Here is a 26,331-nt window from a genome sequence, read left to right as displayed (position 1 = left end):
TAGCTCCCTGACAGTCTTACACAATGCATAGCAAGCATTATAACCGCTATTGATTGTTATGATGGTTGATCGAAAAAACGAATGCCATAAATGCACTCACAATTTGTATACAGTGGTTTACGAAATGGTTTTCCCTTAGAGAAGATGAAGGCTAAGATGACCAGGTGTACAGCAGTGAGGAGCCACAATGTTGTGTTCTCAAAGCTTATATAATTCTTCGTAGTTCTTTTGTCTATTAGGTTATAAGTAAGATCTGTGTTCACGCTTACGTTCCCTGCATAACAGGCACTGCAAAAAAATAAAATAATAGTTAATAGTTTCATGCATGTAGGCTAGTAAAAATATTGTCATTAGTAACTGTATTCATGAAATGCTACCATAAAAATGAAGGCCGCTAAATACAGAGTTGAAATAATAACAATAATATTAAGTGAACTGTTTTCAAAGGATTTAAAATTCTGTTCAGCTAGTTATATGATCCAGATATCCCTATTATGTAACCCTGTTTGATTAACAACACTGTTCATAGTAGTAGAGCCCTAAAATAGTTAAAATACATTTGTGACATCTGTTTTACCTGCTGAAAGGATTGATATTTATATTTTGTCTATTTCTAAAATCTACACAGATCTGCTGCTCAGCACAAATCTGTCTGGCAGGGAAGGGGACCTGATCTTTCATTGCTGCAGTTTCACTTTGACTTAGAGGTCTCTACCCCACATTGTGCCTGACAATAGGGTGAGTGCATTTATGCACTGGCGAGTGGTGTCTATTACATTTGATTAATTTAATAATGATTTCAGAAGATGTCCAGCACTGCCATTAGCACCAAACTGGTGGGAATCAGGTGCACCCATCTGTACGAAGAAGTCTGTCAAAAAGCAGTCTTCATGGAAGAATTGTGGCAAAAAAAGCCATAACTCCAACATGTAAACAAGGCTACACAACTCAGCTGTGCATGAAAACATAGGAACTGGGGTGCAGAAATATGGCAGCAGGTGATCTGGACTGATTATGGGTCAAACTTTTAAATATTTGGCTGTAGCAGGAGGTCGTTTTTTTGCCTAAGGGCTGGAAAGCGGTACAATAATAAGTGTCTGCAGGCAACAGTGAAGTATACATAGGAATAGCCATATTGGGCTTCTGCTTTCCATGTGCATGGTACTAATGCCTGGTTCAAAGTTTCCTAGTTCGGCCATTGATGATATAGTTATTACCCCCGTCCCACACAAGTTATTAGGACTTTTCAAGCTCTATACTGCTTAAGGCATGAGAAACCACTGATTGATGGATGATCCCGCCAGGTTTGCCTGCGTATAATTTTTTGCATACTATGCACCACTGCAAGCTCCTGAAGAAGCGCTTTAGGGTGCATTACATGTAGAGTTTTCTTCGCTACATCTCTACCACCAACCAGCTGCTCCTTCCATTTGACACCATCTCATTTTGAATCATTATTGATCGATTCATTCCACTGTGGTAATAGTTGGTTGTGTTAGGTGGTGTGAGCATCGTTTAGACCAAACACCATGTTTTGTTTTTAACATGTCATGTCAATAATGTGAATTTTAAAGATTAATAAAAGTTCATTTTGTATTTCAACACTACAGATGTGCCTCTAAAGTTTCCTTCTTTTGAATGCATTTTGCAACAGTGAAGTATGGTGGAGGTTCCTTTCAAGTTTGGGACTCCATTTCTGCAAATGAAGTTGGAGATTTGCTCAGGAATAATGGTGCCTTCAATGTTGAGAAAAACAGGCAGATATTTACCCATCATGCCATACCAACAGGGAGGTATGTGATTGGCCCCAAATGTATTCTACAGCAGGACAATGACCCCAAACATACAGCCAACGTTATAAAGAACTATCTTCAGTGTAAAGAGGAACAAGGGGTCCTGGAAGTGAAGGTTTTTCCCCCACAGAGCCCTGATCACAACATCATTGAGTCTGCCTGGGATTACATGAAGAGACAGAAGGATTTGAAACTATCTACACCCACAGAAGATCTGTGGTCAGTTCTCCAAGATTTTTGGAACAGTATACCTGCCAAGTTCCTTAAAAGATACTGGGCCAGATTCTGGTACATCGTGCGTATCTCTGCGGCAGCGTAACGTATGTCATTTATGTTACGTCGCCGCAAGTTTTTCAGGCAAGTGCTTTATTCACTAAGCACTTGCCTGTAAAGTTGTGGCGGCGTAGCGTAAAACACCCGGCGGAATTCAAATTCGGCGGGTAGGGGGCGTGTTTCATTTAAATGAAGCGCGTCCCCGCGCCGAACGAACTGCTCATGCGCCGTCCCTAAAATATCCCAGTGTGCATTGCTCCAAATGATGTCGCAAGGACGTCATTGGTTTCGACCTGAACATAAATGACGTCCAGCCCCATTCACGGACGACTTACGCAAACAACGCAAGTTTTTAAATTTTCAAAGCGGGAACAACGGCCATACTTAACATTGGCTGCGCCTCATATAGCAGGGGCAACTTTACGCCGGGAAAAGCCTAACGTAAACGTCGCAACTTTACTGCGTCGGTCGAACGTACGTTCGGGAATTCGCGTATCTAGCTAATTTGCATACTCAATGCGGAAATCGACGAAAGCGCCACCGAGCGGGGAAAAAAAATTGCAGTTACGATCCGACGGTGTAAGAGGCTTACGCCTGTCGGATCTAATGGATATCTATGCGTAACTGATTCTAAGAATAAGATACGACGGCCCAGATTAGGACTTACGACGGCATACATGGCGCTGCGCCGTCGTAAGTAATTTGAGAATCTGGGCCACAGTGTGCAAGTGTAACTAGAATAATTGATGCCGTTTTGAAGGAAAAGGGTGGTCACACCAAATATTGATTTGATTTGGATTTCTCATCTGTTTCTTTTTATTTTCCATTTTCTTAATTGATAAAAAAATTAACTATTAAGCATTCTTAATTTCCAGCACCTGCCTAAAATGTTTGCACAGTAGTGTACAGAAAATGCATGGGACATAATATATATATATATATATATGTATATATATATATATATATATATATATATATATATATATATATATACAGTATATATATATATATATGCCTTCTTTATGTTAAATACATGTGTATGTCTGTCAAGAGTCATGACAAACATATAGTAACCCAATTCCTAGTTTATGTAAAGAAATCAAAGATTATACCAATTACTGTTAGAATCCATTGAATTATTCCATATACAAAAATGTTGTTAAAAGCTTACCTAAAAACATCTGTTCTGCTGTACCATGGCTGCTGCTGGATTATAAGAAATGCATATGTCTGCATGGCTATCGTAAATAGAACATTGTACACCACTGAAAACAGCATAGATGGAGAGATCAGCTGCCCTGGTGGTCTGTATGGTGCCAGTTTATGATATGCAGGAGTTGAACTCACTGAAAGAAAGGACGGGGTAAGCAGAGATTAGCAGCTGTTTGTGTTCTGGGAAGTTTACTTTACTTATAGCCTAGTATACTTCATATACTTCCAGTCATAAGTCTAGGAACACCTAGGTAAATTTATAAAAAGTTTCAACAAAATGACAAATATTGGTGCAGAGGACGGATCTGTGGACCTGTTGTAATGGATACACCATCCTCAGTGCAACTGAGCTTCCACCTGCCACTGCAGCTGTTCCTCATAAGCTCTGCTCCTTTTGTAATAAACAGCAGGCAGTGGGCAGATCCATAGCACATAGACAGCCTGTTATTGGTTATACAATCTGCCCACTAACTGTTGTCAATCAAGGAGAGAACGGACCTGATAGGGAACTAGTTCCTCAGCTTCCCCATGAGGCTCCACCCATTGTCAGAGTCACTGAATGCTAGGAACATCCTTAGCAGTCAAGGACAGGTGGGAAGGCAAGGAGGTAGCAGAAGAAAATATGTCACCTGTTATACAGCAAACAGAGACAGGTACTCTGTCCGTCTCTGTATACCAACTTACAGTTGGTGTTAATTAACTCCAGCTTCATTAACTCTGATTCAGATGTAATTATTTTTGAATCTGGTGCATACTTAGTGCCATTTTGTAAACTTGGCCTTATTAGGAGCTACCAAAATCTGCAACAGTATGTATATTGATAAAGCTACTGAAATAGGCTGCCTAGATATTGGAACATAGCACAGGACATTTTAAAGGTTTATCCCAGCAGAAAAGTGTTATTAGCACCTTATTGAATTTCCCCACTGTTTTCTATGAACACACATACATCAATAACATGAAAACAGTCAAATCTTTACTTTAGATTAATTTCAATAATTAAATGGCATTTATTTAGAGGTCATACAGCCCAATACAAAATACTGATATTGGATAACTGATTTTAGAGTTAAGCCCTGTACACACAATCGGTTTGTCTGATGAAAATTAACCAATGGACCGTTTTCATCGGACAAACCGATCGTGCATGGGCCCCATTGGTTTGTTTTCCATTGGTGAAAAAAAATAGAACATGGTTTAAAGTTTCCCTATGGATAAAAAAACTATAGAAAAAAACGATTGTCTGTGTGGAAGTCCATCGGTCAAAAATCTACGCATGCTCAGAATCAAGTCGATGCATGCTCGGAAGCATTGAACTTCATTTTTCTCAGCACGTCGTAGTGTTTTACGTCACCGCGTTTGGACACGGTCAGATTTTTGACCGATGGTGTGTAGGCAAGACTGATGAAAGTCAGCTTCATCGGATATCCGATGAAAAAATCCATCGGATTAGATTCCATCAGATATCCGATCATGTGTACAGGGCTTAAGGGCTCGTTTACACCATTCATGCATGAAAACTGATGGGCAAACCAATTTCAGTTGCAGAGACATGCATTTACATTAATTTTTACATCACTTTACATCAGTTTTCATGCATGTTTCAGTGAGTTTTTGTGCACGTTGGCATCAGTTTTAATGTGCAACCTGCACTACAGTGTTGATGTTGCGTCAGGTTTTTTTGTGTGCAGAAAACAGCATACACATTGCAGATTCCTCCACAGAAAATATCTGCACATGATACCAGTGTTGTGGTGTGAACAGGGCACATAGAGAACAATATTTTATTTGTGCCCTTGCAGAATGCGTGCAGAAAAACTGACTTTTCTGCACATGGTGTGAGTGAGGCCTAAATATATATGTTTGCTCTATTCTTTTACAGTAGAGCTAGGAAGTAACTTTTATGATGCCAGGCTATGTGTGTTTAGGTTACAAATCATCTTCTGCAGCTGAGGGCAAGCTTTACATTTTAAAGAAAGCACATAAAGAGAAAAATATGTAACATATAACATGTCATTCCTAACCTATTTTTTAAAATGCTAGTTGCTTGGCTTTCTCATGCTTCATTACTGGCCCTGCAGAATATGTAAGTGTTGCATTTACATAGCTGTGTGAGGACATGGGGGTGGGGACATGAAGTAGAAAGTTATGAAGTGAAACTAGAAGAAATAGCTTTTACTGTGGCTTTTACTGTGGCTCTCTGCTGACTGGAATAAACAAGCTCTTCACAAGATTCATCTGACTATCTACAAAATCTACAGACCCCAAACAAGCATGAGACAGGTGATGTTAGAGTGAACTCCAAACTCCTTATCACGTACTTGTTCCAGTGTCATTCAACCTGGAAGACTAAGGGCATACTGTGAATGCAGGGCATCACCATTACGCCTTTTCTACACATCGTCATCGGATCCCAATCCCAGCATTAGCAAATGACCGCCAACTGCCAGGCGAAGAGGAAGAAGACCCAGCACATCCCATGACCAACCTGGAGACATTTGAAGGTGAGCATGAAGAAAATAATAAAAAATAAAAAATATACAGTGGAGGGGCTGAATGCAAAATTGGGCCTTAAAATATGTTATTTTGGGATAAGAATATGTGAAATTGTACTTGGTGCAACAGCTAGTTAGTCCCTGGAAATCCCAAAAGTGGAAATAATTTTTTTTTTCTCGAGCCAAAGCTTAATGAAAACATTTTTTCCCACAAAAACGCACTTGTAACTATTAATTGACTTTACAGTATTGTATTATTCATGCCTAGAAAAGTGTCTTAGAGTACATTATGGGACACAGAGCTTATTGGTAATTACTTAGTGGGTTATAGCTCACCATTAGGTGATTGGACACTGGCATACCATATTACCCCTCCCCTATGGAGAGTACCTGAGTTTTTGTAGCAAAGCAATAAGTATCCCAAAACATATATCAATCCCAATATCCCCAAAGAGGGACGGGGAGCTCTGTGTCCCGTGATGTACTCTAAGAAAAGGATTTTACAGGTAAGCTGTTTTAAAAAATTCTATTTTCTTTTTTGTACATCACGGGACACAAAGCTTCTTGTTAATTACTTAGTGGAATGTTCCAGAGCAATGCTCAACTTGAGTGGAGGGAAACACAGATCAAAAGTAGACTGCCATGAGACATGAGGACCTATACTACTGCCTGCAGCACACTGCGCCCAAAGGCGTATCCTCATCCCTTCTTACATCCACTTGATGTATGTATGGACTGAAGACCAGGTTGCAGATCAGAGTCATGGAGACCTGGTGATGCACTGCCCATGAAGCACTCACTGCTCTGCTCTGGTCGAGTGTGCTTTCACATGAAAAGGAGGAATTTTCTTTTTTAAACCATAGGCCTGTATAATAACTTGCCGAATCCACTTAGACATAGTAGATTTTGGTGCTACCTGGCCCCTCTTGGGACCTTCTGGCAGCACAAACAAAACATCAGTTTTACGTATCTGAGCCGTTGCTTTCAGATAGATCTTGACTGCTCTTACTACATTGAGAGTGTGCAACTATTTTTCTTTCACAGAATGTGGATCTAGACAAAGGGATGGTAGGACCACATCTTGGTTTAGATTAAATCCTGAAACCACCTTAGGCAGAAAAGTTGAGTGGGGACGCAACACCACCCTGTCTTTGTGAATAATTAAATATGGCTTCTTACAGGAAAAAGCTGCTAACTCCGATAGTCTTCTGGCAGAGGATATAGCAACCAGAAAAAAATAATTTCCTTGTCAATAGGACCTAAGGAACATGACGCATTGGTTCAAAGGGCTGTCGCTGTAAAAGAGACAGAACTAAATAAGGGAGATTTAACTGGCGGATTTACCCGCAACACCCCTTGAATAAAAGTCTGAACCAGAGAGTGAGAAGCAAGCGGCCTTTGAAAATATATTGAGAAGGCCGAGATCTGACCCTTGATGGTGCTCAAGGCTAGCTTCATTTCTACCCCCAATTGTAGAAAAGCAAGAACTCTTCCAATGACATATTTTCGAGGATGCCAAACCCTGGATTCACACCAAGAAACATATGCCTTCCAGATTTTGTAATATATTTTGTAATAGATGAGCAGTGTTGCCAACGTCAGTATTTTAACGGGCAGTTCATAAAAACAGGCACTTTTTCCCCCGTTTGTAAATGTCTGTGGTTGCGGAATGTGAAATTTCTCGGGGTGCAGAGACCACTCTCCTGGAAGCAGCTGCTGGCGGCTCAGATAGTTTGCTTGCCAATTCTCCAAGACTACCGAAGAACAAGGAACTCCCAAAACAAGAACGTGGTTCAACTCCCATTGGGCATCCTGGTTCCGGGTGCCCCCTTGATGATTGATATAGGCCACTGCTGTAGCATTGTCGGACTGTATTCGGACAGGACAACACTGTAACCTGCCCTGAGGGCAAAATGAACTGCCCAGATCTCCAGAATATTAAAGGGCAGAACCTTTTGGGCCTTGGACCATCTTCCTTGGACCGGAAGTTGACACCACCCTCCAAGTAACTGGGAAGAAGGATTTTCCTTTAAGAAAATTCTCGGTCAGTAACCACCAATTGAGACTTTGACGAACCTCTGAAGTCAGCCACATTGGGAGATCCAAAGCTTGGACTCTCTTGTTCCAGGCGGATAGGATGCTGTTTTGCAACAGTCTTGAGTGAAACTGGGCGTAAGGAACAGCCTCGAAAGAGGCTACCATTTTCCCCAACAACTTCATGCAGAGGCGAATGGAAGGTTCTTTCCTTGCTTTTACTACCTGGACCAGATCTCTTAGATATTTGACCTTCGACTCGGGTAAGAATCCCCTGCTTTGGACTGTGTCTATGACCATGCCCAAATACTGCAGCCTTGTTAGGGGCTGCAAGGATGACTTCTTTAGATTGAGAACCCAACCTAGGTGCTCTAGGTATTTAACCGTGCTGAGCACAGCATGGTTTAACGCTGACTGCTCTACCAGCAGCAGGTCGTCCAGGTATGCCGTAACCGCTATGCCCTGAGCCCTTAGATTTGCCAGGAGTGGGGCTAGAATTTTCGTAAGCACCGGAGGTGCAGAAGCCAGACCAAAAGGTACAGCCACAAACTGGAAGTGGCGCTGTTCTACTGCGAACCTTAGGAACCCTTGTTGAGTGGGAAAAATTGGCACATGCAGATATGCATCCTTGATATCTATTGAAGCTCGAACTTCTCCCCCCTGCAGGGTGGAGACTATTGAGTGGATTGACTCCATGTGAAAAGAGCGAATGGTCAGGAATTGATTTAGGCCTTTGAGATCTAGAATAGGCCCTAACATCTCCATTTGGTTTTGGAACCGTAAAGAGGTAAACTCTAAGATTACTCTTTGGGATAGCAAGCGATCCAATGCTAAGAAAAAGGGTATTCTTTTTACCGATCTTTGGAGATGCCTGACCTTAAAAAAAGGGACGAAGGAAATTCTTGAAATTCGAGTTTGTAAACCCACCAAAGCTGTTGCTAAAGAGTCCTCAGTGACATAAGAAGGAGCTGTTTTGTCGGGAGAGGCTACAAAGCCTGACAGGGGCAATGGCTCATCCTGCGCAGCTGCCTCAGGTCTTTCAGGGGAGGATGGGATCAGGCCAGCATGTCTAGGACTTCTAGATACAGATAGCGATACCTTAGTGCCCTTTTTACTTGCCCCTGAACCCTTTATATGGGGAGACATAGTCCTAATTTTAAAAAAGCAGAGGTACTATACACAGGTGCATCCACTGCTGCGCTAGTCCAGCAATAAACAATAGAACTTCCGCTAAGTTTTCACAGCCTGATGCTGAGTAGTTGTCTTAGGGTATGCATGAATCCACTCGCAGAGGTGCTTACACTTTCCCCCCAATGATGTTGTATCCCTTCTGCTTACAGAGCTCTGGCGTCTGGGGCTTTAAACACCTGCCTTGCGCCTGCGCCGTGGATCGGCATGCGCTCTGCGCGTACATGCCAGTGGCAACCACACCCCCTGTGCGTGTGTAGGGAATGGCGGCGGCGTGGGAAGGAGAGGGAGAAAGAGACAGATGCACAAAGGGAGTGCCATGGGACCTGGACTGCAAGGGACCCTTCTCACCTGACTGTGGCAGAGCCTGAAGCGGAGGAAGTGAGGCTGACACTGAGCTTTTTCGTCCTGGAGAGCATGGTTAGTAAAATACCAGGTATGTCTCTTTACTCCCTCTAGTGGTGGAATTTAGGTAAGACATGCAGCTACTCACAGAAAACCCTTAAGATTTTTCTCAGGACTTCCTTCACTTACCTTATCCCCGCTGCAGGATACTGCTGAAGATCAGACAGATCCAACCTTCACCCATCACGGCGGGCTGCGTTGTGCCAACCTTCAGGGTTCTGGCTTCCTATTTAAAGGAGGCCTCTTCCCTGGACCTGTAGAAGACTCTGCCAGAAAACTTTACGCATTTTTAAATACATGCCCAAAGTGCTGGATCCCAGAGCCCAGTCCTACAAGACAGACAATACAGGCAAAAACCTTGCTCCTCCACGAGGCCCGGGTACCATACATTTTGGCGTTTTTCTGGCCTTCTTGGATGGATCCATTTGTATAGCTCCTTGACCCCTGGAGGGATCCCTCAGTAGAGCTTTCTTCTTAGCACATCTTTAACCGTGACCAACACCTTAGACACTGGCGAAAAAACTGAGATACGCTCCATAGGGGAGGGGTTATATGGAGGGGAACTTCTCTTTTAATTAGGGTGTGCCAGTGTCCAATCACCTAATGGTGAGCTATAACCCATTAAGTAATTAACAAGAAGCTCTGTGTCCCGTGATGTACGAAAAAGAAAGTAGAAATATTTCTCCTAGCAACCCTATTCTATCTGTTCTCTTCTATATGCAGTATGTACATAGAAAAATTATTATTTATGTATGTCAGTTGTACTCACTTGTAAGGAATATTACAAACATGATAGCAAAGTCATGGACAAGGAACTGATTGTTTCCAAAGATATTTCGTTGCTGAAAAAGCACAGAATACATCAAGAATTGTTACCACTATTGCTTTCACTAGTTGTAGAGTGACCAATTTTTTCTATATTTCATTGATAGTAAAAATGAATGTCTTACCCAGTATAGCAGCAGTGTGTTGATATATTCGATTAATCCAAACATAGACATGTATTTAAACATGCAGAAAGATGTGACAAGTGCAGCTCGACCTTCCCTGGAAAAAAAATAGTCACCAGTATAATCATCACCTATCAAAACTATGGTGTTTCCAAATATACAGCAAATCGCTCACCAAAGGCTAGGATATAGCCACAAAATTTAGGATATAGCCCCACAAGGGCATTTTCATGCCTGTGATTTCATACCTGGGGTCTGGTCAGATCCCACTAACAAGAGGATATTATTCAAGAAGCAGGGTGAGGGTAAGCTTCTAATAATACCACTGTAGGCCTACTATGGTGTGCACTCCTCCCTGGACCGCAGGACCCCCAAAAAATGTTAGGATGTTAGGATGTTCAACAGTGTGTGTTTGTGTGTGGGAGAAATAACATACCTGATCTTTAATTCCAGTGAAACCAGAAGCATTATCCTCTGAGCATTTCCAGGTTTTGGGCTGGCATCTGACAGCCAGCTGCTGTGGGCTGTTGGGAGCTGTTTAGGGTTTTTCTATCCCCAATCAGTTCAGGGATAGTACAGGAGAGATATAAGGGGTCTAACATACCCCTGCTGTCGCCATAGAGACAACCTATCTCTCTAAAATCCTATCATATATGTGGCCTATCAGCCCCCTTGTGCTAATAGTCAAATAAAGGTAAAAACTATTTTTTTAAGTGAAAAAAATAATAATAATAAAGCTGAATAAAAATCAATCAAAAAATGTTTAAAAGTCTCTCAGTGCTCACTGAAGAGATACAATTCTATGGCCATTGATCATGGTTTACTCTCAACTGATGTAATCTTGTAAAGATTTTTAATTCATTGCCTAGAGAGAGTACATTTTGTGGGTGCACAGACACCATCTTTGGAATAAACATGTTTGGTATCGAATTACATTTTGTGGGTGCACACCATCTTTGGAATAAACATGTTTGGTATTGAATTACATGACACAATCTCATATGTTATATTTTACTAGAAAATTAGGGTTTTATTGTGTTTGTGTGCACGAAAATAAATTTTAGTATTCAATAAAAAAAAAATTCAAGAAAATATCGTTTGATAAACTACAGGTAATATCATATAACCTAAAATTTGGCAACTATCATCTTTTTATTTTACAAGTCTCTGCTTTCAGAAAATATGTTTTTGGGGGAGTGGGCTGGGTAATCTCAAGACCAAAAAGTGTCATTTAAATGCGTGTGTGAAAAATAAAACCTTAGTAAAAAACCATTCTTTGGATACCCTTCTTGGGCTTTTTTCTTGTCTCTTTTGGTAGATTTCCCTTCTCTTGTTGTATTTGGGTGACAGTGTGGTTTAAGTTCTAACCATTCACATCCTCTGTTAAAATATATATACGGTATATAAGAATTTTGTAATTTTTTTTCTTGCCTTTTCCAAGGCTAATTTGCAAGCTTTTGTTATAAAATGTTATGGGTAGCCGAACATGTACCAATGCAAAAAAAAAAGAATGCAAAAAATACTGATCTATGGGGAGAGGATTGTTTATTGCTGCTTAAAAGGCAAAATTTTAAATAGAAAAATCCTTAAAAAAAACACAGTTGGATACACCTGAAACTTGCATGTACTGTAAGGTTTTAGAATTTGATGTTTTAACCATTTAAAAGTGACTGGTTTGTTTACAGGTAGCCCTAATGTAGCAAAATGTCATTATCATATTTGGCCATTCACATAACCCAGCATCCCCAGCCGGTTTAGTTACAAACAGAAGCCAGTCAAAGATCTGTCAAGCAGTGGTAGTGTGGAGGGTTGGAAACATTGTCGGGCAACAGGGAAACTTCATTGGGCAGCAGGGAATCATTATTGGGTGGTGAGCTTCAATGAATGTTAAGGATCTGCATTGCTGGACGATGTTAATAATTGTATATTTACATCTGAGTCATCCCCACATCCTTTCTCTTAAAAGGGATATGAGAGTTTGTGGACTTATCAGAATCTGGAAGCCTCCCTTATAATAATAGGGCCCCAGATATCCAGCCCTACCCCCTATAGGAATAAGTTTTAGGTGCATTACACCTTTTTAAGCATTTCCTTTAAAAAAGTAAATAAAGACACCCACACCGCGAAAAGGTCCTTCATTAAAATATCCACCCTACACAAACAATAGTGTCCCATAATATAAATCCAACACAAGTCACATCCAGAGATTTATATCCTAGTTAATCATGATGACCCATTGCCAGCGTGGCCCATCATCTGATGATGCCGCCTTCCTGCCACAACAACCTGACACCCAATCATCCTGCCACATTGACAAAATGAAGAAAAAACCTCCGCGCTACTACAGACTCCTTAAAGGTGATAACCCAAAACAAATAAGGTGCAGCAAAACCTAATAGTGTTTACAATACACAAATACAGAAATCATAAATAAAGGGGTTCTGCGCGAACCAACACACTGGTGAAAAAAAGGTAAATCACTCTAAATAAATATATACATATACGGTGAATGTGAACAAATGGTAAAGGATGAGATTGTGAACAGTCCCAATATGTGAAATAAATATATAGAGTGTAAAACTCAAAAAAAATAAAAAAATAAAATGATTGAGCAAAAATCGAATAAATCCAAAAATTGAGGTGATCAAAATCAAAATAAAAAATAAAATATAAAAATGAGTGAAAAATGAGTAGAAGAGTGTCCCAATAATGGTGTGCCAAGCTGTCAGATGGTGGTCGCAGTGTAGCTGAATTTCCACTAGGCGGATAATTGACAGATGTATAGTTCACTCCCTCACCAGGCTCACAGAACTCTTACCTCAAATGAAACTCTTCCCCAGATGAAGACACGTGATCCCGTGTCGTAACGCGTAGGGATTGGACAGGACGTACACCTGGAGTGACGTAAGCCGGCGCTGAAGACGCCGCTCGTATGTTTTATTCGTTGCACTCGTTTAAATGTTTTGATGTAAGCGCAGGTTTTTTCCTAATAAACTACCCCCCTGAGTCTTACAATATCACACTATTGGAGCCCCTGTGTTCCTTTCTTTTCCCTCCCTGTTTTGGAGCTGTATTAGGAATTGGCCGAGGAGACGCTCCAGCAGATATTAGTAAGAGAGAAGATCTCTATGGTGGTTAACAGAGAAGTTGTACTCAGGATCTATTGGATGCATATTAATTTATGTTTTGAGGTAAGAGTTCTGGGAGCCTGGTGAGGGAGTGAACTATACATCTGTCAATTATCTGCCTAGTGGAAATTCAGCTACACTGCGACCACCATCTGACAGCTTGGCACACCATTATTGGGACACTCTTCTACTCATTTTTCACTCATTTTTATATTTTATTTTTTATTTTGATTTTGATCACCTCAATTTTTGGATTTATTCGATTTTTGCTCAATAATTTTATTAATTAATTTTTTTGAGTTTTACATTTTATATATTTATTTCACATATTGGGACTGTTCACAATCTCATCCTTTACCATTTGTTCACATTCACCGTATATGTATATATATATTTAGAATGATTTACCTTTTTTTCACCAGTGTGTTGGTTCGCGCAGAACCCCTTTATTTATGATCATCCTGCCACATTACAACTACAACTATAATAAAATATTATTGCCTTTTTGTCTCATCTTGGTCTTCCTAAGTCAGGGCTACGGGATCTCTCATTTAAAGGAGGTAGAAATACTGCCACAAACTGACAGATGCCTGGCCAGTTTCTGATTTTAAAAACACCAGCTAGAACCTGTCATTTAGTAGCAGTAATTAAAACAAAAGCAATGCATCGCTCAGAGCAGTGAATCCTTGGTATAGAGCTGGAAGTTGTAGTCCGGGTGCCCAAGCTGTGGGGTCCTCCTATCCACCAAAAAACAATGTAGTCAATAGAGAAAAAACAGCTGGCAACTCCATCAAATTTTGACTGTTGATTTTTTAGTAGCAGTCGTGCTACCTTAAGATGATAATAATTAATTATATAGGGATTCCATTTTTTTGTTTTTAACAAGCTGTATGTAGCAAAGCAGTAAAAGTAAGCTGTGAAGGAAAATTGTTGAGGGCTAGGTTAAATGAGAAAAGTGCTGGCTCATCCTTTAGGTTCTTACTATGTAATAAATAAGTTGTTAAATACTTACTTTAACAGTTCAGAAACACATTGGATATTTGTGACATGAGAGTTAAAAGGTGCAGCCACAGATGCTTCTTGTACTGATAAAGAAACCCCAGCATTGGCCATCTTCAAAGCCTTTAAGTAAATGTAATAATCATGTATAAATTCATTGCATGTTGTAAAAACAGGCTGATTGTAGCCTAGACCATATAAAATAAGTATCACTAAATCACTAAATCACAGTACACATACAGTGCATACAAGATCGCTGACAGAATGCACATTTGCAAACTATTGCTATTTGACAACTCTGTTTAATTTGATTCCTAAAAATGTCACCTTGCATTAAAATAAAACTCATATGATAAATATTATTCATGAGATGTACAATACAAGGACACAATGGAAGTTATTTACGAAAGGCAAATCCACTTTGCACTTACAAGTGCACTGAAAGTCGCTGTAGATCTGAGGGGAAGATCTGAAATGAGGGGAAGCGCTGCTGATTTTATCCTCCAATCATTTGCTAGCTAAAATTCTGTTTTTATTGTCCTTGCATGTCCCCCTCAGATTTACAGCGACTGCACTTCCAAGTGTATTTTCAAGTGCACTTGTAGTGCAAAGTGAATTTGCCTTTCGTAAATAACCCCCATTGTGCGACAAGGATGACTTGGCCTAGTCCATAAAGTAAAGAATCAATGCTGAAGGCAGTGTGTTGCCATTATTAAAGCTAAACTCCAGGTATGATCTTTATTTCATACTTACATTGGTTAAGCTTGGCCCAATAAAAGTATGCATAACTCATACCCGAAGATCAGCTTATGAAGCTGACAATTACTGTAGTAGCCAGTGCTATTAAAGTGATAGCCGCAGTCTTCTGGGTCCTGTGTGAGCAGCTTCCCCCTGCACACTGACCACTGTTGGTCACTCATTTTGCATCGCCATCTTTCATACAATGACTTGTATTTTTTGCATTGAATGCACAGTTTTCTTTGATTTGATGAGGTGGAGGTCACGTCATTACCACCCCTCCTTTCCACCTTGTCAAATCAGAGAATGCCTTGTATTTCTTTTAAAAAAAATACACTGTTCTGTGAATGGTCACATGTGCAGACCCTCAGGTATGAGATATGCACACTTACTTTGGCCCAAGCTAGACCAATATACAGTAAGTATGTAAAAAGATCCTACCTGCAGTTCAAATTTAAACTATGCTCTACAGCTTTGCCATTTCTAAATCTAGACTTCCAAATATTTTTTCTATATTTACAAAAGCCTATCCATACATAAAAATAATAGATGAAGGTTTAGACCTACTGTTTAGGCCAGTTAGTGTTGGTAATTTAAAGAACATGATCTCAAAGTTTCTGTTGATGCCAGTGGTGAAAATGCTGAAACAAACTACCTAATAAATGGTTGTATGTAGAACAAAAGAGGAAAAGAAAAGAGCCTACTGAGTTCCTAATGGCAACTGGATCTGGTCAAGTGGCATGAAGGTTAAGGGACATAAATGTATATGGAGCAACAATGATGGATAATAAAGAGTGGCTGCAGACTGGCAAGTGCCCAGTACAGTTTGTAACCACCCATGATTCAATCGTTACTAAAAAAGAAAAGGCACTGTATAAATGCGGTATAGTATACTTACAGCACAGTCATTGGCTCCATCGCCACACATTCCTACATAATAACTGAAAAATATAATTGGTTAAATAATATTATGCTGATAATTTTGAAGAAAAATAAACCAGTACATTAATTTATGAATCATATGTGATAAGTCTTTTACTAACAGGCCGATTTGAATTTGGTTATGTGAGAAGTTAAATGGACCGCAATCTCTGTGCATTCAGTTAATTTTATATAAATTCACTAAATATAACAACTTTAACTAAATTAAACTAAATTATATACCATATATATTTTAGACTTTAGACAATTATTTTTCTAGTACTTACTCAAGCTTTCGAAATTCATCTATAATTGCTGATTTTTGCCCAGGAGACATTCTTGCAAAAACGGTTCCATTCATCAAAATCTGAAAAGTAAAAGAAAACTGTTGAAATGTTGGAATTTATAAGTATTGGCTTTTAGACAAACGGGGAATGATATGCTATGTAGTAATTATACATACATTGTTCAATTAAATGTATTACAGTAGTGGGCACATAGAAATATATAACACTTACTTTTGGTAACAAATCTGGAAAATACTGTTCTAGATTTTCATAGGTTTTTCCACTCAGTGAAAAATGGTAATCACTGCTCTGTTTTTTGGCAGCCAGTATATCATCAACATCAATACTAATATCCTGTCATTGAATAAAAAATATTCATGTTATAGCAATCAAGAAATTAAAAACTGTTTCCTATTGCGATACAGCAGTTAGGTTCTCACATTTTTATAACAAATGTTTACCCACACATAGCCTTAATATGCAAAATGATTAATTATTAACTAAGAAGTGATGGTCTTTTTCAATTATATTTTTAAATATACATGGGTGTATATTAATATTTAAAAAAAAAACTTTTTTTTATATACTACTCGTAATTGCATATGTACATGTGGGAAGACAGGTTCCTAAATTAGACCTCACATGTCTCTCTCTCTCTCTCTCTCTCTCTCTCTCTCTCTCTCTCTCTCTCCACCCCACATTTCTGATGACATTTTATACAGTATGGGCCAGATTCACGAATAATTACGGTGGCGTAACGTATCCCATTTACGTTACGCCGCCGCAAGTTTTCGTCGTAAGTGCTTGATTCACAAAGCACTTACGTGTAAACTTGCGGCTGCGTAGCGTAAAACCGTCCGGCGCAAGCCCGCCTAATTCAAATGGGGCGTGTACCATTTAAATTAGGCGCGTTCCCGCGCCGAACGTTCTGCGCATGCTCCGTTCAGAAATTTCCCGCCGTGCTTTGCGCGAAATTACGGCGCCCCGACGTGTTTTTTGAACGGCGACGTGCGTAACATAATTTCGTATTCCCGGACATCTTACACCAAAAAAAAAAAAATTGAAATTCAACGCCGGCCATACTTTAACATGGCTGTTCTAAATGTAAGCCATGAAAAAGCAGGCTTAGGTTTGTGATAGGAAAAACCGACTAGCGACAACGTAAGAGAATGCGACGAACGTGCGTACCTTCGTGGATCTCCGTAATCAGCTAATTTGCATACCCGACGCTGGAAAACTACGCAAACTCCACCCAGCAGCCGCTGGAGAATTATACCTATGATCCGAAGGCGTACGAAGCCGTACGCCTGTCGGATCTTAGCCAAAAGCCGTCGTATCTTTGTTTGTGAATTACAAATAAAGATACGACGCGGCAAATTTGAAAGTATGCCGGAGTATCAGCAGATACTCCGGCGTACTTTTTTCTGTGAATCTGGCCCTATATGTTTAAAAAAATAAAAATCTTCAATGCTTAATTAGTATAGTTGAAGGTTTTATATCTAGCTTCTACATCAGATCCTTTTAGCTTTTATTTACTTCATTAAATACATATATGTTTTATGAATAGTAATACTATACTGGTTTTTGAAGTGATACCTTAATTACAGAAACCTTAAAATTTTAGAATATCATCACAAGCAAGTTACTCTTAGATCTTGTAAAGACATATATTTAGGATAAAAAAATGTATACATCCTCAAAATACATTAAAGAAGAAAATTCTGATTTATTGAATCATTTTGAGACCTGAATAGTTTTATTTTGTCCAGTCTGTGGGTATTCCAGAAGTTTCCAGGTGACAGATGCTGAAGAACACCCCTCAGGTTTACATGCTTCCACTAGAATCACTTCACTGTCATCAGGAATCATGGAACAGTTTTTGGCAACTGTGGTTGCTGTTTGTATGTTGTCCCCTGAATGAAAATGATATACAGTGGTAGCCAAACGTGTTAAACAATTTCAAGCCTATCTTCATATGAACTCCTTATTATGTTAGACAAATGCTATATGTTTTTGTATGTAAGACAATACTCCAAGGTAAAGGGTATAAAGTCCAGGTATTAGTTAATATGCATAGGGAAATTTGCCACGCTTAGATCTAGAAAATCAGTGGGTAACTTGAACACCTTAAACTATATGTCTATTTATACCAGCATAAAAGGGTGCTCTAATTGAACAGAGGGACATTCTATTACCCCAAATCTATTAATAAAGTAGTGTAGTGAATAAGCACAGCCCCCAAAATTGGTAGTTGAAATAAAGTATATATAAATATATATACTCATGTGTATATATATATATATATATATATATATATATATATATATATATATATATATACACACAGTATCACACAAAAGTGAGTACACCCCTCACATTTTTATAAATATTTTATTATATCTTTTCATGTGACAACACTGAAGAAATTACACTTTGCTACAATGTAAAGTAGTTAGTGTACAGCTTGTATAACAGTGTAAATTTGCTATCCCCTCAAAATAACTTAACACACAGCTATTAATGGGAAAAAGGTGGAAATAAGGGCCGTCTAATTGAGCCACCCCCACTGCGCGTAACTGGAGAATATAAGTGAAAATATAGTGATATTGATAATATAAATAAATAAATTAATAAATAAATATATGTGAGCTGCTGCTTTAAAAGTTAAACAATCAAAATGTAATATGCAAATACAGTGCTACCTGATGTAAAAAAAGGTATCAAATGTGATATTAAGCAGCGCTCAAAAGAATCAAATAAAAAAACACACATATAATATTGCTAAACTATTAAGTGAAAAATAATGAGTGATCCACCCTCTATGGGAAACAATATATCAGTGTCAAAAATAGGTGCCAATAATACACCCAAAATAACAGGTTGGCAAAAAAATTTATTATTATTATTGTTATTTTGGGTGTATTATTGGCACCTATTTTTGACACTGATATATTGTTTCACATAGAGGGTGGATCACTCATTATTTTTCACTTAATAGTCTAGCAATATTATATGTGTGTTTTTTTATTTGATTCTTTTGAGCGCTGCTTAATATCACATTTGATACCTTTTTTTTACATCAGGTAGCACTGTATTTGCATATTACACAGCTATTAATGTCTAAACAAAAAACAAATTGGGCCCAATTAGCCATTTTCCCTCCCCGGTGTCATGTGACTTGTTAGTGTTACAAGGTCTCAGGTTTGAATGGGAGCAGATGTGTTAAATTTGGTGTTATCACTATCACTCTCACATACCGGTCACTGGAAGTTCAACATGGCACCTCATGGCAAAGAACTCTCTGAGGATCTGAAAAAAAAGAATTGTTGCTCTACATAAAGATGGCCTAGGCTATACAAAGATTGCAGAGACCCTGAAACTGAGCTGCAGCACAATGGCCAAGACCATACAGTGGTTTAACAGGGCAGGTTCCACTCAGAACAGGCCTCGCCATGGTCGACCAAAGAAGTTGAGTGCACGTGCTCAGCGTCATATCCAAAGGTTGTCTTTGGGAAATAGATGTATGAATGCAGCCAGAATTGCTGCAGAGGTTGAAGGGGTGGGGGGTCAGCCTGTCAGTGCTAACACTGCATAAAATTGGTCTGCATGACTGTCGTCCCAGAAGGAAGCCTCTTCTAAAGATGATGCACAAGAAAGCCCGCAAACAGTTTGCTGAAGACAAGCAGACTAAGGACATGGATTACTGGAACCATGTCCTGTGGTCTGATGAGACCAAGATACACTTATTTGGTTCAGATGGTGTCAAGTGTGTGTGGTGGCAATCAGGTGAAGAGTACAAAGACAAGTGTGTCTTGCCTACTGTAAAGCATGGTGGTGGGAGTCTCATGGTCTGGGGCTGCATGAGTGCTGCCAGCACTGGGGAGCTACAGTTCACTGAGGGAACCATGAATACCAACATGTACTGTGACATACTGAAGCAGACTGGGCCGCAGGGCAATATTCCAACATCATAAAGACCCCAAACACACCTCCAAGACGACCACTGCCTTGCTAAAGAAGCTGAGTGTAAAGGTGATGGACTGGCCAAGCATTTCTCCAGACCTACACACTATTGAGTATCTGTGGGGCATCCTCAAATGGAAGGTGGAAGATGGAGTAGTGCAAGGCCTCTAACATCCACCAGCTCTGTGACGTCATCATGGAGGAGTGGAGGAGGACTCACCTGGCAACCTATGAAGCTCTGGTGAACTCCATGCCCAAGAGGGTTAAGGCAGTGCTGAAAAATAATGATGGCCACACAAAATATTGACACTTTGGGCCCATTTTGGACCAGCAGTTTAGACATTAATGGAATTAATAAATTGAGTTATTTTGAGGGGACAGCAAATTTACACTGTTATACAAGCTGTAAACTCACTACTTTACATTGTAGCAAAGTGTCATTTCTTCAGTGTTGTCACATGAAAAGATATAATACATAATACAATACACACAGTGGGGGTTATTTACTAAAGGCAAATCCACTTTGCACTGCAAGTGCACTTGAAAGTGCACTTGGAAGTGCAGTCACTGTAAATCTGAGGGGTAGATCTGAAATGAGGGGAAGCTCTGCTGATTTTATCATCTAATCATGTGAAAGCTAAAATTTGTATTTTTTTCCCTCCTTGCATGTCCTCTTCGGATCTACAGTGACTGCACTTCCAAGTGCACTTGCAGTGCAAAGTAGATTTTCATTTAGTAAATAACCCCCAATGTCCAGTACCATAGGGATATTTAATAATTATACATACATGCACACCTGCGTGTTCCCTGTTTCAGATGTCACTGTCAAACTGACAAATTAATCAAAGGGTTCCAGTCAAGTTAACTGAAAGTGGTCTCTCTGTCACTCTCTTTTATCCTCCTATTAACATGTGCCTTGTTAGTAAAAAAAAATTGAATTACTCCCTGTGTCGCTTTTTTCTCTTCCACGCTGGCCTTTGCTGTACACTCACTGCTCAGATTTAAATTATACATTCAATTATCTATTAAACAAATACAAAATAGAGTAGCTTTCAGCACTACTAAGTAAAGCAAATATACTAGAAAAAGCATCAATAGTATGATTTATGCCTTGTTTTACTTTTGTCTAATATTTATTTTGCAACAATGTCTGCCTACTCAGCAGCAATCAACATCTATTCCTTATAAACTGTTACGAATGCAATTGCAATTCCCACCTGTGATCATTACAGTCCTGATATTGGCTGCATTGAGCTCCTCAAGGATTGGTTTGGTTTCTGGTTTGAGACGATTTTCTAATACCAGCAAACCAAGAAACTCCATGTCACATTCAACGTCTTCCCTTCAGGGAAAAAAATTGATTTTATTAGCGGTTTGGAGATCGGAAGATGTTTTAGAGAATTTGATAAGATAAAATTATAAACATTAATTAAATTAATGTTATAGTTCTTTTTTGCAGTACGTCAATTCCAGTGAGATTTTAAAGCTGAACTTCAGGCAAAAAATGTTTTAATTTATATTAGAGAGAAGAGGTTATTGTGCCCTGCATAAAAGGGAATTGGGGACAGGACATAGATGGCCCAACCTGGGAGGGTGTGAATGACTGCAACCATAATGGTGAGAAGTTACAGACTGTGTAAAGATGTATGCCCTGAAGTTGAATGCAGTGAAATGTCTACTTTGAATTTGTGCAAGTAAAGACTTGAATCGTTACAGTATTTGGACTGGGTCTATCCTAAGAGCCTGTACCTGGTTCTGCTGAGAAGAATGCGGAGTGAAGTGTCAGGCATAGTAATGTACCTGTGTCTGTGAATGCACAATATTTGTCTCCCTCTAGCAGTGAGGACTCAAACTAATGTGAAGGTAAAGCAAAAGGGCATGTTAGTGGTGCCCATGAATGGAACGTAATGCCCATATGTGGATAGCCCTGCCTACATTTTGGGATAGTTGACAGGATGAATCCAGATGAAAAAGGAGTACCTTAAGCCATATGGAAACCCTAGTTAACCATTTACCTCTGAATTGGAACCATCACCACCTGTCTCCTCAGAGGGTATCGATTCTCCAGACCGGTATGAACAATTATAGCCACAGTCCTCTCCCTTGGGTATGCCGCATTACTCATACCCTATCCTATTACAGGGCTGGGGACCTCCGTCCTCTTTGTTTAGTGAGGGATTAGTTAAGCTTGGTTGCATTGATGTCGAGACTGCTTCTCAACCCTTCCTACAGATCTTCCCATGGAGTGCACCTGCTGCTAAACTTCTGGAATATGTTATGCCAGTGTCATAGAAATCACCTGCGGATCAGACTGTGTTAGTTTCAGCGGAAAAAAATTCACCCTAGGTTTAAAGGGGAGGACATGTCTGTCATGGTAGATGACATCTAGAGTTGTTGCCTGTAAGATTACAGACTAGTGTTCCAAAGATGTAAGCCCTGACGTTGAATGCAGTAAAGCCTTGAAAAGTTATTTGGACTTTCCTTTTCTTATTACCCATGGCCTATCCTAAGAACCTGTATCTGGTTTTGCTGGGAAGAATGCAGGGCAAAATGTTGGGCATAGTAATGTACATGTGCTAGTAAATTTGCGATATTTGTGAGGTCTGTTAGTGGTGCCTATGAATGGAACACTATGTGGATGGCCCTGCTTACAGGGGTTCTAGAAACAGTGCATCGAAACCCTCTAGCGTATCTGAAACACTGGGAGCAGGAATTGTCTCACACTCTTTCTGATGAACACCAATCCAAAACTGTTCTCCTAACTTTTACTTCTTCTATCATTACCAAAATATCAGTGCAATTTTTAACTCTTTTCTCTGTGATACTGAGATCCAGTGCACATAAGTAAGTGAGAGCCTTGGGTTTACCCTGTGTTAGAGATGTGGCCTGGAACCTAGCTCTCTCTCCCATATTTGGTGGCAGTGCCTTATAGAATCGTATTGAAAACCAATCACCAACCGCGCAGATTAAATTACCACAGTGAACACGACCCCCTAAAATCCTTTTATCCCACAACAAAACTATGTATGTCCTTACAAATAAATCACTGATACCCAGGGCAGGACTTAGGGTGGTGGGGGCCCCTGGGCTTGAGTCACTTTCGGGCCCTACCTTCTATACATTACTTTAAATAGAACTGGTACAAACAACCCATAATGAAAAGTGGAGGGTACAGTTCTCCCACTTCAAAGGGGTATGCCTAGGGAAGCAAAACAGCATAAAATTAATGTGTGTATGGGGATAAATAACCCAATATCACCACAAAGAGCCTGGCAAGGAAAGAGCTTCCGCTGTACCTGTCAGATGGAGAGGGATCATATAATTCCGCCGTACGAGCCGTCACACGTTTGGCCATCGGTAGCCGCCGCAGCTATAAATAGTATCATTCGGATGCCCCCACATGCTCATAAGAATGACCGGGTGTAATGATGTCATCGCGACCGCGTTGCATAATGATGACGTGTAGTCATCAATAGTAAACCTAGCGTTGTCCCGAAGGACATGATGTATACTGCGCATGGGCACAAAAAAGCACTGACACAAGTCAGAGTGCAATGTATTCAAAGGGCAAATACAGCAATTGGAGCCAAAGTAACATGCCACATCCAGCAAAAGGACAGACACCGAGCATAATATTGCAAACATAGCTTCACAAGGGTAATAATAAAAGAAAGACAGTTTGTCTACTTGGACGGAGGACAAAAATGATCAATGTCCCTAGAACAGGTAAAAATGCTAGACCAATCAACACACTTTAAATGAAAAATTAAATGACTTGTATATTTTTGATTTTTTTTTACGTAAATGGGCAGGGCCCCCTATTGGAAGGGACCCATGGGCTTGAGCCCAGTCAAGCCCAATAGTAAGTCTGGCCCAGCTGATACCACACTTCCTAAAAGCAGACACAAATATTAACCCCCAAATACTGGAAACAATACAGATCACCAACAGCAAAATGGATATTGTAAGTTGATCAGATTTGAAGGAAGACCATTCTTATAAGGACTCACCGTGACAGCTAAAACCTGGGCAGCCTATATTTTAAAAGTGTAATTTTAACACTGCAAGTCTTTTCTGGAGACAATCTCACATCCCATTTAAAGTAGAACATGTTATAATATTTTTTAATTATCGTAGACATGAGACCAGTTGAATACAGGTCATACCACTACAGTTGTCCTCTCGTATCGAGTTTCAGATTTTCACCTCCTCTTCCCACAGTGTTCCCATTGTCATGTGATTTTATGTACACTCTATGAATGACTGTTTCTCTTGGTCACTCCTACTGCATCATTCTGCTCACAAAATAATGTACTGTACCTCGACTTTCAAAATACTTTTATGAGTTATACTTAATTTTAACTGTAACACATTGTAATGATATATGTACTGTTTTTTTTTTAATTTGTTGTGTTATTGTATGAAAGAAACTGAATAAAAATGTACTGCACAAAAAATGTCTTTGTATAAAATGCACACTTATTCAAGCATATAAATGAAAAGAAAGATGCTGGAAATATTTAAAGCTGAAAAAGAATAATGCTGCAATTGTAATAAGAATCACAAAGTAGATACACTGTAGCAAGTAAAGAGGGTAAGGAGAGTCTAAGGCCCCGTACACACGACCGAACATGTCTGCGTCTGCTGAAACTGGTCCGCTGACCAGTTTCAGCAGACATGTTCGGTCGTGTGTAGGCCCGAGCGGACAGGATTCCAGCGTACATTTGCCCGCCGAACCTTTTTCCAGCGGGCAAATATTTCCCAACTTGTTTTAAAACAGCCCGCTGTAATCCTGTCCGCTCGGACAGGTTCGGTCGTCTGTACAGACCTACCATACATGTCCGAGCGCCCGCCATCCCTCGCATGCGTCGAATGACTTTGACGCATGCGTGGAAGCATTGAACTGGCAGGGCCGCCCACGTCGCCGCGTCATCGTCGCGGCGACGGCGCGGCCACGCCCCGCGTATTGTTTACGCGCCGATTTCTGTATGATGGTGAGTACAGCCACCATACAGAAATCCCCGGGCAGACATGTACGGTGAAAACGGTCCGGCGGACCGGTTTCATCGTACATGTTTGCTCGTCTGTACGAGGCATAAGAAAACAATGGAGATATTCAATTTAAATGTTTGGAAGGTAGTGGAATTGCCAACCTCCATCGATTATTATGATATAAATAAGGAACTATGCAAATTCCTTTTGGGGTTAAATAGGGATTACCTCACTCTCCAAATCTGAGGATAAAATGTTATGTGTTATAAGAGTATACTGTAGGAGTGAACTGTTAAGGGTCAGGGATAGTGAGCAATATTCACATACATTCAGGTACCTGTGAATCTCACTTTGGCAAAATGATTAACTTTTGTAATACCTTAAATTTTATAAAAATTATCTAACATAATTTCAAATTAAAGTGGATGTAAACCCTCACATATACCCAGTGAAGTGAACAACCGCAGAGGATACACATGGATAAAACAAATCTCCCTGCATAAGTTGTACATGCATATCTGCTGTCTTTTCCTTTCTATATTCTTTAGAATTCTTACATCGTGTTAGAATTTTCACTCCCTCATTCAACACTGAGAGTGTAGTCTTGGCTTACACTGGGAGACAGCTGATTGGAGGAAAGGCACACATCCCCCTTCCACATAGGTAGAAGAACAAAGATACTTTCAGAGTTGTGCTGTGACAAGACAAGCTCTCTGCTAATCTATAGCAACCTCCAACGACAAACATTTCAGGCTGCTTTTATCTTCCATCTTGGAGAACTTGTCAGAAGTTATCATGCTGATAACAAAGAAACAAAACAGAAACACATGGGACTCAGGTCTTTGGAGAGAGATAAGAAAACACTACAGATATATGTGCCAAGGTCAAATTTCATGAATCGGGTTTGAGTGAGTGAGAGACTTGTAAAGCGCAACACATGCGAACTGAATCGC

General features: G+C 39.8%; 1 protein-coding gene across 1 annotated transcript in view; it reads right to left on the bottom strand.

Annotated features, from left to right (window-relative positions):
* Window positions 1–26,331, bottom strand: part of LOC120936827 (probable cation-transporting ATPase 13A4) — a 110,691-nt gene that overhangs the window by 8,090 nt on the left and 76,270 nt on the right. The window contains exons 18-27 of the mRNA XM_040349524.1: window positions 21,604–21,728; window positions 18,170–18,336; window positions 16,655–16,777; window positions 16,424–16,503; window positions 16,114–16,156; window positions 14,491–14,600; window positions 10,351–10,447; window positions 10,170–10,242; window positions 3,238–3,412; window positions 101–288 (exon numbers count right to left, since the gene is read on the bottom strand). Coding sequence (XP_040205458.1) covers window positions 101–288; window positions 3,238–3,412; window positions 10,170–10,242; window positions 10,351–10,447; window positions 14,491–14,600; window positions 16,114–16,156; window positions 16,424–16,503; window positions 16,655–16,777; window positions 18,170–18,336; window positions 21,604–21,728 — 1,181 coding nt within the window. The remainder of the gene's footprint in view (window positions 1–100; window positions 289–3,237; window positions 3,413–10,169; window positions 10,243–10,350; window positions 10,448–14,490; window positions 14,601–16,113; window positions 16,157–16,423; window positions 16,504–16,654; window positions 16,778–18,169; window positions 18,337–21,603; window positions 21,729–26,331) is intronic.

This window comes from Rana temporaria, chromosome 4 (genome assembly GCF_905171775.1).
Source record: "Rana temporaria chromosome 4, aRanTem1.1, whole genome shotgun sequence".
Lineage (NCBI taxonomy): Eukaryota > Metazoa > Chordata > Amphibia > Anura > Ranidae > Rana > Rana temporaria.
Note: the sequence above shows the minus strand (reverse complement) of the source record. Positions and strands in the feature narration are given on the sequence as shown.